The sequence below is a fragment of the Crocuta crocuta genome, unplaced genomic scaffold (genome assembly GCF_008692635.1).
Source record: "Crocuta crocuta isolate KB4526 unplaced genomic scaffold, BGI_CrCroc_1.0 scaffold147, whole genome shotgun sequence".
NCBI classification, from domain to species: Eukaryota; Metazoa; Chordata; class Mammalia; order Carnivora; family Hyaenidae; genus Crocuta; species Crocuta crocuta.
Window position 1 is genome coordinate 5771959 of NW_027532594.1, and position 13003 is coordinate 5784961.

Here is a 13003-nt window from a genome sequence, read left to right on the forward strand (position 1 = left end):
CTAGTTTATTTTCTATAACATCTTACCTGTGGTCAGATAGTATTGCCTTTTCCTTTCCTAAAGCATTTCCAAATATTATGGTATTTTAAGTCTTTTGTAGAGTATTTTTTAAAGAATTAAATATTAAATATTTTTCATAAAAGCCAAAAATATTACTGTAAAATATTTTCTGAGTTTAAAAAATAACATTCTTACCACTCTCATATTTGGAACTAAAAGTAAATACTTTGTAAGGGTTTTGGGGTTTTTTCCCTGTCTATTCCCTACTATTAGAAGGAATGTCTAGCAAATATAGTTATTTACTAACAATACAAATACTAAAAGTTAGTTTATGTTCATCACTTGCTCATTACTGTGGCATACAAGTCATCGGCTGGTGCTATGATTGGTAAAAATCATAGAAGGGAAGGAAATGTACATGAATTTGGCTATTGACCTTTCCTTGAAGCTTTTATAAGTTACAGATAACTTTACTAATATCTTAAACATATGGTCTTCTATTATTGTACTATAAATTTTGAAAATGTTGATTTCAGTTACCAAAGGAAGGCACAGTAACCAAGTGGTGAGAAGACTTTTCTGCACTGGTTTACACCCACTTATTGGTTTATTTTCTGAATTTATAACAGGGCTTAACTTTATAGAAGGTCAGTACATGTACGTGGTAAAATGCTAAGGTTTTCCCTTAATCACAACTTGAATCCCAAAACTATTTTTTCACAGCCATTTTCTTGTGCTTCTCTAGCACTAGGATTTTGGACAGCCATGCATAATGAGTGTCAAGGGATCGGTTTAAAGATGCTTTATATCAATATTCATCTTTTTAAAGGAATAAAAGCAACAGAGAAGAAGCTGTATTACAGCGGAAAACAGCAGCCAGCGCCCCGCCACCCCCTAGCGAGGAGGCTGTGTCCAGCAGCTCTGAGGATGACTCTGGAACCGATCGGGAAGAAGAGGGCTCTGTGTCTCAGCGTTCCACTCCAGTGAAGATGACCGACACGGGAGACAGTGCCAAAGTGACCGAGGTGTGTGGGAGATGAGCTTGGTGTGGTCCGGCATTAGGCTCTAGAGAATGATCCCTAGAATTCTACTTTCTTTTTCTTTTTTCTTTTTTTTTACAAATAGTTTATTGTCAAATTAGTTTCCACATAACACTCAGTGCTCATCCCCACAAGTGTCCTCCTCCATGCCCATCCCCCCTCCCCCCCACATCCATCAGTCCTCAGTTTTTGTCAGCATTCAAGAGTCTCTCCATGAGAGACTCTACTTTCTGTTAAAAGACTGAGAGTCAGAAAAGGTCCCATGGACACCATTCTAATGTGTGGTGTTAGAGGCACTTCTAGAGATGAATACTTTTTTGTTCTTTATTGAAGTATAGTTGACATACAATGTTATATTAATTTTTGGTGTACAACATAATGATTTCACAAATCTGTACATTATGCAGTGTTCACCAATGTAAGTATAGTCACCATCTCTCACCATACAACAATATTATTAAAAAAATTTTTTTTATTATTTTATTTATTTCTGAGAGAGAGAGAGAGAGACTGTGAGCAGAGGAAGGTCAGAGAGAGAGGGAGATACAGAATCTGAAGCAGGCTCCAGGCTCTGAGCTAGCCATCAGCACAGAGCCCAACACTGGGCTCGAACCCACAACTGTGTGATCATGACCTGAGCCAAAGTCGGACACTTAACCGACTGAGCCACCCAGGCTCCCCACATACAACAATATTATTGACTATATTCCCTGTGCTGGACTTTTCATCTCTGTGTGTTATTTATTTTATAACTGGAAGTTTGTACCTCTTAATCCCCTATTTCTCCCATTTAATCCCTTTCTCATCTGGCAAGCACCAGTTTGTTTTCTGTATTTATGAGTCTGTCTCTGTTTGTTTGTTAGAGTCCACATATAAGTGAAATCATATGTTACTTGTCTTTCTCTGTCTGACATATTTCACTTTGCATAATTCTCTTGAGATTCATCCATGTTGTTAAAAATGCCAAAATCTCATTCTAATATTCCATTGTATATATATGTATATGTACGTGTGTGTGTGTGTGTNATATCTTGGCTGTTGTAAATAACACTGCAATAAACATAGGAGTGCATATATCTTTTGAATTTGAATTGTTTTGGGATTTTTATTTAGGTAAATATTCAGTAGTGGAATTACTGTTTTTGACTTTTTGAGGAACTCCATACTGTCTTCCTCAGTGGTTGCACCAATTTACTTTCCCACCAGCAGGGTATGATGGTTCCCTTTTCTCTACATCCTCCCCAACACTTGTCATTTCTTGTCTTTTTGTTACTAGCCATTTTGACTGGTATGAGGTGATCTTGTGGTTTTGATATGCATTTCCCTGATAATGAGTGATGAGTGATGTTGAGCTTCTTTTCATGTGTCTGTTGGCCATCTGGATGTCTTCTTTGGAAGAATGGCTATTCAGGTCCTCTGAATTTCATTTGTTTTTTGGGCATTGAGTTGTAGATGTTCTTTATATATTTTGGATATTGACCTGTTATTGGATATATCTTCTCCTATTCAGTAGGTTGCCTTTTCATTTTGTTGATGGTTTCCTTCACTGTACCAAAGATTTTTTTTGTGTTTGTGTTTGCTTTTGGTGGAATCCCAGTAGTTTATTTTTGCTTTTTTCCCCTCTTGTCTGAGGGTACCTATCCATAAATATATTGCTAAGGCTGATGTCCAAGAGATTACTGCTATGTTTTCTTTTAGGAGTTCTATGCTTTCAGGTTTCACATTTAGGTCACTAAGGGATGAATACATTTAGCATAGATGTTATTGAAATAGTTTGATTGTGAAATAATCGGAATTTTTCCTCCCATGTAATATAACAGCAAATTTCTTATCACTTCAGAATTTTTTAAGACAATCCTGTCTCATTTTGAGCAGCACATCCACTTAGGGTCCATTTATTTCCTCACTCAGCACATTATTGGGATGTAGGGTTTAGAGCTGAGCCTCACAGTCTTTGCCTAGCCCCAGTGGGAAATTCACCTGTTCAATTTGACATTACCAAGACAAGGGAATATAAGGGAAAGTAAACTACAAAAGAACCAAATCTAGCTTTAGGGAGATTTAATTTCCAGAAATAGCCAGAAGTAATAGAGATAGATATGGCAAATAAAGTGTGATAAGAACTGAATACATTATTCTGGGAGTTGGCAAACTATGGCCAATTGTCAAAACCCAGCCCACCACCTGTTTTTGTAAATAAAGTTTGATTGGAACCCAGCCATGCTTGTTTGTTTGCATACTGTGTCTGGAAGCTTCTGCCCTGTGCAGCAGAGTGCCACAACCCAAAGAACCTAAAATACTTACCATCTGGCCCTTGGCAGAAAAAGTTTTCGGGGCGCCTGGGTGGCTTAGTCGGTTAAGCGTCCGACTTTCGCTTAGGTCATGATCTCGCAGTTCCTGGGTTTGAGCCCCGCGTCGGGCTCTGTGCTGACTGCCAGCTCAGAGCCTGGAGCCTGTTTCAGCCTGTGACTCCCTCTCTCTCTGACCCTCCCCTGCTCACGCTGTCTCTCTCTCTCTCCCCTAAAAATAAATAAAAAACATTTAAAAAATAATAAAAAAAAGAAAAAGAAAAAGTTTTCTAATTCCTGCATTATACCAAAGGAACTAGTAATTACTTAATAGCTTTTTGCCCTAAAACAAAGTTATTTTTAGTGAAAATGAAATCAGATTTTTAAGAAACCATTAACTGAGAAGTTTAATGACTAGATTGAAGAAATACTGTGATTACTTTTGTGGAAAAATATCACAGGTTCATTTTCTTCACCTTTGGAAATAATTAATATGTCAGATGTCTAAAATTTCTTCCTGATTCCTTGTTGTTTTTAACCCCAGAATGTGGTCCAGCCCATGAAAGAAGTATATGGAATTAACCTCTCAGATGGTCTCTCAGAAGAGGATCTCTCCATTTATTCAAGGTAAAGTACTTCTATGTAGAAATTAAGAAAAAAATACAAATGTATTCTTCCAATAACTTCTATCTAGTCTAACTTTTAAAAAATGAAAATAGTAATACAGATGGAAATGAATTCCACTAGCAATACTGGAATCAATTTTACTAGTGGTTAGGAGGTCAACTTCTGAAACACCGATTTCTATTTGGAGTTAAAGGGCCTGCTGCCTGCGACTCTCAGTGCCCTCAAGGATGAAAACTTATCATGTGTCCATGTATTTTCACCACCCATATATGAGTCACAAACTGAAGTGCACACACATTTCTCTATTCTTGCATGAACAAAGTCCCAAGCTCAGGTCCTTCTTAGAAAATGAACCTGGGATATTCACGATTGAGGACCTTGCCTTTGCGTTAGCTCTGGAGTGCTGGTGGCAGTGGTGGCTGAGGAAGAAGAAGGAAGTGGTGATATAAGGGTGTCAAGTCAGAATGTTCTAGACCTTTTTAAGGCAGACTAAGCTGAAAGAGTCATCACGAACCGTGAGATCATGACCTGAACTGAAATCAAGAGTCAGATGCTTAACTGACTGAGCCATGTAGGCACCCCAGCTTTCCGTTCTTTCTTAAGGAGAGTATTTCATTTGCTGAATCCATCAAACTGGATACTGACAGCTTTTTACTTCAAACTAGTAACATCGGCTATATGATATATGAAATATAACATATAAACTAGTAAGATTGGCTATATAATATGTAAAATATATAAACTAGTAAAATTGGCTATATAATATGTAAAGCATAAAAATGCAGAGCATTTCTTAATTGCAAATGCACTAGTACAACTCTGCATTACTATCTTGACAGAAGCCAATGTAGCCATTCAGAATTCAGCCACACCCTTCTCAGCCCTGGACACACAGGTTCAAGTCACTTATCCATCACAGCTGTCCCTACAGTGTAGATAAACTCTTCAGCATATGAAGTGAGCCTTTATAAGCAACATGGTCTGGAAGAATCAATTATCTGGGGTTCGTGACTGAATAATATGACTTCACTTATATCAGAGAGCACAAGTGTCAGGGACTGAAATGTTGGCTCACATTAATCAAGCAAAAAAGAAAGTGTCTCTTGCTTCAAGTATGACTTGCACTTGAAGCGTTTTACCGCCGACTGCCTCTGAGGCCCACTTTCCGTCCTCCCCTCTCCAGGAGCGAGACACAGCCCTGTTCAGCCATAGTATTCCTGGAAAACAGTCTAAGAAGGGTACAAGGGCAGGGAAAGGATTACTGCAGAGGAGGAAGGAATCCATGTCCTGGAATAAGATTTGTGTTTGAAATCCTGAAGAACAACATCTCTTTGGTTTGTGTAACACTTTGCAGTGTTTTGTTCTTTAGACAACTTTGTAGTAGGCTGAAAAGATATCATCCCTCTTTATAGGCTAAGAGCACAGAAAGAGCTATTCAGTGACTTATTCAGTAGACCTTTCCTGTGCTTTTTGGGTATCTGTGATTTTAGACTATGCAGTCCTCTTTATTCTCATGATAATATCAGCTGCCCCTGCTTCTGATGCAGACCTGGGGGGAAGGGGAGAAGTGGAATCTAGTCATCTCTTCCCCTCTCTGTAAGTAACCCTTGACTGTGGGCACACTGCCCCTACTGGGGGCAGGGGCATCCCCCCTCTCTGTCTTTCATGGGCATTGCTATGGCAGAGGAAGCCTCCCTCCATCAGTATTTTGGGGGTGGCCCTGCCAGGCAGTGGCCAAGGCCATTCAGGAACCTCTTGCCCCAGCCAGGCACTGGGTCTATTATTATTATTATTATTATTATTATTATTATTATTATTATTATTAATGGTTTCAGGAGTAGAATATAGTGATTCATCACTTATATCTGACACCCAGTGCTCATCCCAGCAAGTGACCTTCTTAATGCCCACCACCCATTTAGCCCATCCCCCCACCTCCCCTCCAGCAACCATAAGCTTGTTCTCTGTATTTAAGAGTCTCTTATGGTTTGCCTCCCTCTCTGTTTCTATCTTACTTTTCCTTCCCTTCCTTTATGTTCATCTGTTTTGTTTCTTAAATTCTACATATGAGCGAAATTATATGATATTTATCTTTCTCTGACTGACTTATTTTGCTTAGCATAACACAGTCTGTTTCCATCCACGTTGTTGCAAATGGCAAGATTTCATTCTTTTTGTTTGGGGCTCTGGGGCTCTCTTAGTGCCCCCTCTGACCCAGAGGGCAGAGCTTCAAGAGCTGGGTGAGAGCCCATGTAGGTCTGGCCTAAATTGGCCTAAAAAAGCTCTGCCTTCTCCCACTGCAATTCTACAACCAGGGGGCTAATATCCACAGTGCATGTAAAACCGTGCTCTGGCCTGGCCTGCCTGCCACAGCTGCCGTCTGGGCAGCTGCAGAACCATGTGGGGAAGGGAGGGGGTCCAGCTGGAACTGGCATCAGCAGCCTGGCTTCTGGCTTCCGGCTCTCCTGCCTGTTTCTCCTACATTTGGCCTCAACCACCTTCACACTCCTGAAGATTTCTTGGTTTTGTAATTTTGTTCTAATTGCTTAGCCCTATTCTCCATACCTTCCTTCGCCCTCAGCTTTTCAGATATCTTTGGTTTGTTATCTTAACCAGACCTGGAAGTTTTCTACTTACCTCATCAAAGCCTCAGACCCATGCCAAATCTTCTTTAAAAAAAAAATTTCTGACAGTGATTGTGTACATGATTAGGTAAGGTTGAAGTTCTGTACAAATAACAGGTGTCATGTGACATTCTTCCCCAAAAATGGATCAAAAATATTTACTTGCTGAAGATGAAAGTAAGTTATTTGAAAGTTTTCCAGTAGCATGTAACAATTTAGTTAGTAATTGTTAATTCTGCAGTACTTTTCTTCACCTTAAAAATAAGCTAATAAAAAATTAATTAAAAAGTATTAATCAGAAGAAAAAATTTTTTTGAGATAAAGAGTGCGAGCAGGGAAGAGGGGCAGAGGGAGAGAGAGAGAGAGAGAGAGAGAGAGAATCCCAAGAAGGCTCCATGCTCAGTGTGGAGCCCAATGCAGGTCTCGATCCATGATCCTGAGATCATGACCTGAGCCAGAATCAAGAGTCAGATGCTCAACTGACTATGCCACCCAGACAACCAAAAAGAAAATACTTTAAATAGTAGAAAAGTGGGAATCCCTTTCATCATGCCCCCTAACTTCTCAGGGACACATTAGAACAAAACTAAGAGCCATGTCCCTGAGGGGAACATGAAGGCATGTAGCATAGATCACACTAGAACAAGTATGAACTTGATGGGTCCTTGGCCCATCAGCCTATTGGCCCATCACTAGGTAGCCTCCTATCCTATGGAGCTGGCTGGGGGTGATTCCCTGTGACTCTTAGCTTCAAGCCTGGATTAGTGCCCTCCCCTCTAAGGAGGGGTGGTGTGGCAGTGTGGCTTAGCAGGTGGTCTCCTCAGTCCCCTCCTTCACAGTTGAAAGTACTCTTAAGAGTGGCTGGAGTACACTTGGGGATTTTTGTGGCCCTACAGAAACAGAACCCACATGCTAGGCTTCCAGCAGTGTCCCTGCTTTGGGAGATGGATCCCGGGCCTGATCCTGCTCTTTCCTTGTCTTTTGTCTCACTGCAAATGCCTCCCCTTGTGTTCCCCAGCTTCCTGCTGCAGTCCCCCTTAGATAAGTGAGGCCCTGAAAGATCATCTTCCTGGCTTCAAGAACACATTTAAGTAAATTGAGACACAGAATTCTTCCTCCTTCATTTGTAACAAACCCACTGTAAAGTCAGGTATCCATTTGTAATTACCGTCTTGGGTTACATAGGGTGCTCTTGTGTGCTTTTCTGAAACAAGCATACTACTGTCATTTGAAAGCTCATACCATCTCATGTAATCTACTGAATTTATTGCAAATAGTTCCTTCTTTAGCTTATTTTTTATCCATTGTAATTTGTAGGTTTGTTCAGCTGGGTCAGAGTCAACATAAACAAGACAAGAGCAGCCAGCAGCTCTGTTCCAGGTGCCCAGATGGAGTTATAAAACTGTAAGTACTAGATTAGACCTTTAAAAGATCTTTGTATTCATGCCATTCATGGTACTGTTTTTTAAAGACTTTTATAGAAATTATTCAGTCTTACCGTTATATTAGTATAAGCACTAAAGCATCTCCTCCTGGTGTCTTATCCAAGGAAAACTGGGTAGCTGTGGAGATAGGGAAGAGATCGACAGCTTTGACTTGAAATGTACCTTTCAGAGGTGGGATTGGAGTTGGTGGAAGCTTCCCTCCATAAACTCTGCTCTGCACTGGATAGAAGTGGGATGGCAAAATAGCTCTGACCCTGGAGACAGGCTCTCCAGGTTCAATACAAGATCTTCGAGGACAGTGATGGGTTTGTCTCTTCTAGCTCAATGTCCCCACTGGTTCTATAATTTGCTGTAAGTTAAGCAGGTGTTTAGTAAATTCTCAAACAGAATCAGGTTCATATCCTGGATCACAGCCCTACTACGTCTCCTTGGGTTTTTTTGTTTGTTCTTTTTTACCTTGATTGAAGTTTCCTCATCTGCAAAATGGGATGGTAATAGAACCTACTTTGTAGGAGGGTGGTAGGCTTAAATGCAAAAATGCATTCAGAGTACTGAGAACCGTATCTGGTAAAAAGTTCTCGGTAAGCTGTAATCATCTTCTTCATATTTATCATTATTGTCTGCTTATTGGGACCAAACAAAGCAATGGCTGTGACTGGGAGAGGCTCCTATAGCCATCTGCTCAGTTGAGTTTCTTCTAGAAAATGAGTCACTGTGGATATTAAATGAGGTAGTATACGTGAGGTGTCTAGATTAGTGTCTGACGTAAAGTTGACATTTAGGAAATGTTCTCTTTCCTTTTCTTAGAGCAACTTTATCAGTTTGTTTAATAAACTATTTGATAGGTATTGATTGCCTAACTTCTCTGTGTACTAACTACATCTACATGCTCTTGATTGATAGTTAAGAGGCTGTTTTAAAAATTTCAGGCAAAGATTGGTGCCTTAAAGAGTAGTGGCTGGGAGGACTTAGGAAATGGAATAGATTTGGGGAATGTTTAGGAGGTGAAATGAGACTTGGATACTAACTTATCATGGAGGGAGAGAAAGATGGCCTTATCCAGAATGGCCCTTAGATTTTTTGGGTTTGTGTAACAGGTTTGCTTGCTTGCTTGATACATTTATTCATTTAGCAGCTAGGTATTGAGTACACTTATGTTAGAACCATTCAAAGCTTTCATTTACTGAGGTGAGGAGTGCTACAGGACGATCCAGTTTGCATTTAAAGTAGCATCAAAGTGGCCATGTTTAGGAGGCAGTTGGGTCAACTGATCTGGAACTTCGGGAGATGTAAAAGGGGGTGGTCATTTCCTTCTGGGGATGCACATGCATATGAGTGATAATTAAAGCCAGTGGCTAGGGATGAGACCATCTAGGAAAAGAGAGTAGAGTGAGAAAAGTTCTTCTACTGAGTCTTGGGGGGATCTGACCCTAACAGCTGAGACAGAGAGAAACCTCCAAAGGTGGCAGAGATGGCTAATCAGAGAAGGGGAGGGAAAAAGACAGTGTTTTATCACAGCCTTATCAAGGGCTACTTATCCCTTCCTTCTCTCCCCTGTCACTTTTTTTTCCCTTTTTTTTTTCCTTCTTTAAAAAAAGAAAAAGAAACATATAAACCCCTATTAATTTAGAGACCATTTTTCTAATTAGCTTATGGAAGTTAGGGCTCCCAAATGAATTGACGTAGATGTGGCCCAAAAAAGGAAAATATTTAAATGTGTTGTAAAGGAATAGACTCTGTTAATGAAATTTATTATACAAATTGATTATTCTGTTAAAATAATATGGCACAACTTGGGAGAAAAAGACGAAATGAGTCTAGCTTACAAAATAGAAGTATTTTCTGTTTTCTTCAATATTGTGTCTCAGTTGGTCTTGCAGTTATTACTTGTAAATGCTTCTGGAAATACTTAGTATTTGTTTTCCTAAGTCATAGCCCATATGAAAACCTTATGGATCTAGAGTTTTCTGGGTTTTTTTTTTTTAACCTTTTCCACTTAATTAGTAAAGAATCTAACAGGAGTGTCTTTTTGCACAGTACTTTCAACAGGATAACAAAGAGCCTGACAGAGTCCGCCTTGTGTTGCCACGGCAACTGTCCAAGAGGGCTGTTGTTTTGGAGTGTATGTGCCTTTGTGTGTGTGTCCATGGGTGCCTGCTGTAAATTGAAATCCTCCAACTAGGTTCTTAAAATGTCAGCTATTCATTTTTAGATTTCTAAAGCTATGCCAAAACCAGGAGGAATTAGATTTATATGAGATTATTGAAATTCTCACCTTGTTTTGTTTTAGGTTCTAGTATATTTTAAAACAGTAATAATTTTAAGTTTATATACTCATCTCCAGATAATTTGCAGTCTTAACCACTCTTGAAATCCTAAGGCAGGGGCGCCTGGGTGGCTCAGTCGGTTAAGCATCTGACTTCGGCTCAGATCATGATCTCGTGGTTCGTGGGCTCGAGCCCCAAGTCGGGCCCTGTGCTGACAGCTCAGAGCCTGAAGCCTGCTATGGATTCTGTGTCTCCCTCTCTGCCCCTCCCCTTCTCGCTCTCTGTCTCAAAAATAAACACTTTTTTAAAAATTAAAAAAAAAAAGAAATCCTGAGGCAAACCGGTATTCCTTTTATAAATGTGACGTAAATACACCGAATGGAAACATTACTGACGGTAAATAGCTGGCAAGGAGCCAGTTTTAGNTGCTCTCTGTCTCAAAAATAAACATTTTTTTAAAAATTAAAAAAAAAAAAGAAATCCTGAGGCAAACCGGTATTCCTTTTATAAATGTGACGTAAATACACCGAATGGAAACATTACTGACGGTAAATAGCTGGCAAGGAGCCAGTTTTAGCAGGAGCTCCTAAAACAGGTGCAAAAACCTGGATGGGGGAGCTGGACACTTTCACCCATGGTTCTGGGGACATTTCTTGGAAGTGGATATTAAATCCAAACTGGTCAATGGCTACACTATTAGCCCAAATACTCAAAGCTGTATTTCGTTTGAGTATGATCCCTTCCTTCAACTCCTACAGCTCCTTCAGTGTATGGGTGTGGACTAGGGAGAAATGACATCAACCAACATTTACTGACACTCAGTGTGTGAATTAACTCATTTCTCACAGTAACCCTATGAAGTAGATCTTTCTATCGTCTTCATTTTACAGATGGGGAAACTGAAGCGCAGAGAAGTTATGTAACTTGCTCAAAGTCTAACAGCTAGCAAGGGGAAGAACCAGGCAGGATTCAAACCCAGACAGGCTGACCCCCCATCACTAAGCTATAAATGCCTAGTGTTATCAGCTGCTTTTATAACCACCATGGTAGGAATACTGAGTAATTAGTGTGGACAGCCCTCACTTTGATCCTCTGGACATCATTTGGGTTTGTAGACATCTCTGTATGCAGACATGTCTCTGCTCTGTTAATCTTGAATTTTGTTTTACTATTTAAATATAATATTTAAAATAATGTACCTTTATTCCTTTCCCAGTACCCAGCATATTGTCCCTATCGTGGACATGCTTCTTGGACAAGCATACTTTGCTTGACTTACAGTGTGGCATAGAGGTGATTTAGCCATCATCAGAATGGTGGCTGCTGCTTTCTTTCACTGCCACCTTACTAGGCTCTAAGTTCCTAGGGGGCAGCCGATCTTTGCATCCCCTGTTGCCCCCAAAATACTTTGTTAAATTGCATGCTCAGTAAATATTTGTTGAAATGTACTGAATCTCATCCCCATTCTCTTCCGTTTCTGTCAGAGTCTGTATGAGGCCCCCTGAGCAGACACCCACCTGCCCAGAAACCCACCTCACCAGCATCCCTCTGGTTTTCAGCCACACCCCCAGTGACTCCGTTCTCCCCCCATCCTTGAACATTCTTTAGCTTTTCCCCTATTCTCTTTCCTGCTCCTAAGCCCTCTGCTCTCTCGTACTTCTTTATTCCCTTCTGAGGGAAGAAAAAAGTTAAGCACATGAGGTTTTCAGCTTTTTTTCCTCTTACCCTGTTTCCACTTGCACCTGAGACCAAATGCAGAGTGAGAAGACCGAGTGGAAGGACTGGCTGTGCCAGGGAAGGAGGGGTGTTGTGTGGCCCAGCAGTGATTCACTGTATTCATGCAAGACCAACCTGTTCTCGTTTTATACTCCTACTAGTTCTCCGGGAGTTTTTAACTAAGCAACAAATGCCAATCAGTGGAGGTTAAAAGGAACACAAGCACACATATTATTAGTGCCTGCTATTCTGCAGCTCACCTTATTCCAAGAATATGTCTCACTTATTTAAAAATTACCTCTAAGAAATGATTCAAAATATAAGACATAGAGTTTAGATAAATGCTGTCTAACTTAGGGTTCTTCCAACAGAGGATAGGCTGAATGTAATATAAGGTAAATAAGTGTACTTACTCTTCTAGGATCATCAGGTTGAATTTATTCCCTGAGTCCACCTCGTACTAAGAAGCATTTACTGACCTTATGGGGAATGCCCCCAGGTAAGGGTTTCTGTTAGGGGAGGGGCTTCACAAATCACAGGGTACTTTCACACAGTCAGAATTAGTGCATCTTCTCACAGTGATGAGATGAATGCGACACAGTGGCCATGATTAACTCAACTCTGTTTTCTTTTCATGTATCGTTTTCAATAATATGTTCCCCATATACGTGTCACTCTCTGGGGTCCCCCACACTGATTTCACCTAGGCGTCTGCAGACAGCACTCTGGTCTCTGTGCTGCAGGCTACTATTTCTACCTTAATGGGTAACCCTTGTTATCTTTGCTAAACACCCATAGTACAGTCTTTACAGGTTTAAGAATTTGGAGCAGTTGGGAGGGAGTGATCAATGATTAACCAGCTAATTCCCTCCACGGACACTAGCCTGTGACCTCTTCCTCACCTCAGAAATTACCATGACAGTCATTTTTCCTCTTGCATTCTCTTCTCTCTTTTTCTGTACCCTCTTTGGCTTTTCCTTTTTATCTTTTCCATTC

General features: G+C 40.4%; 1 protein-coding gene across 1 annotated transcript in view; it reads left to right on the forward strand.

Annotated features, from left to right (window-relative positions):
• FIG4 (FIG4 phosphoinositide 5-phosphatase) overlaps window positions 1-13003 on the forward strand; it is a 133705-nt gene that overhangs the window by 85420 nt on the left and 35282 nt on the right. Inside the window, exons 20-22 of the mRNA XM_077779972.1 lie at window positions 830-1025; window positions 3873-3955; window positions 7897-7983. Of these exons, the coding sequence (XP_077636098.1) occupies window positions 830-1025; window positions 3873-3955; window positions 7897-7983 (366 nt within the window). The remainder of the gene's footprint in view (window positions 1-829; window positions 1026-3872; window positions 3956-7896; window positions 7984-13003) is intronic.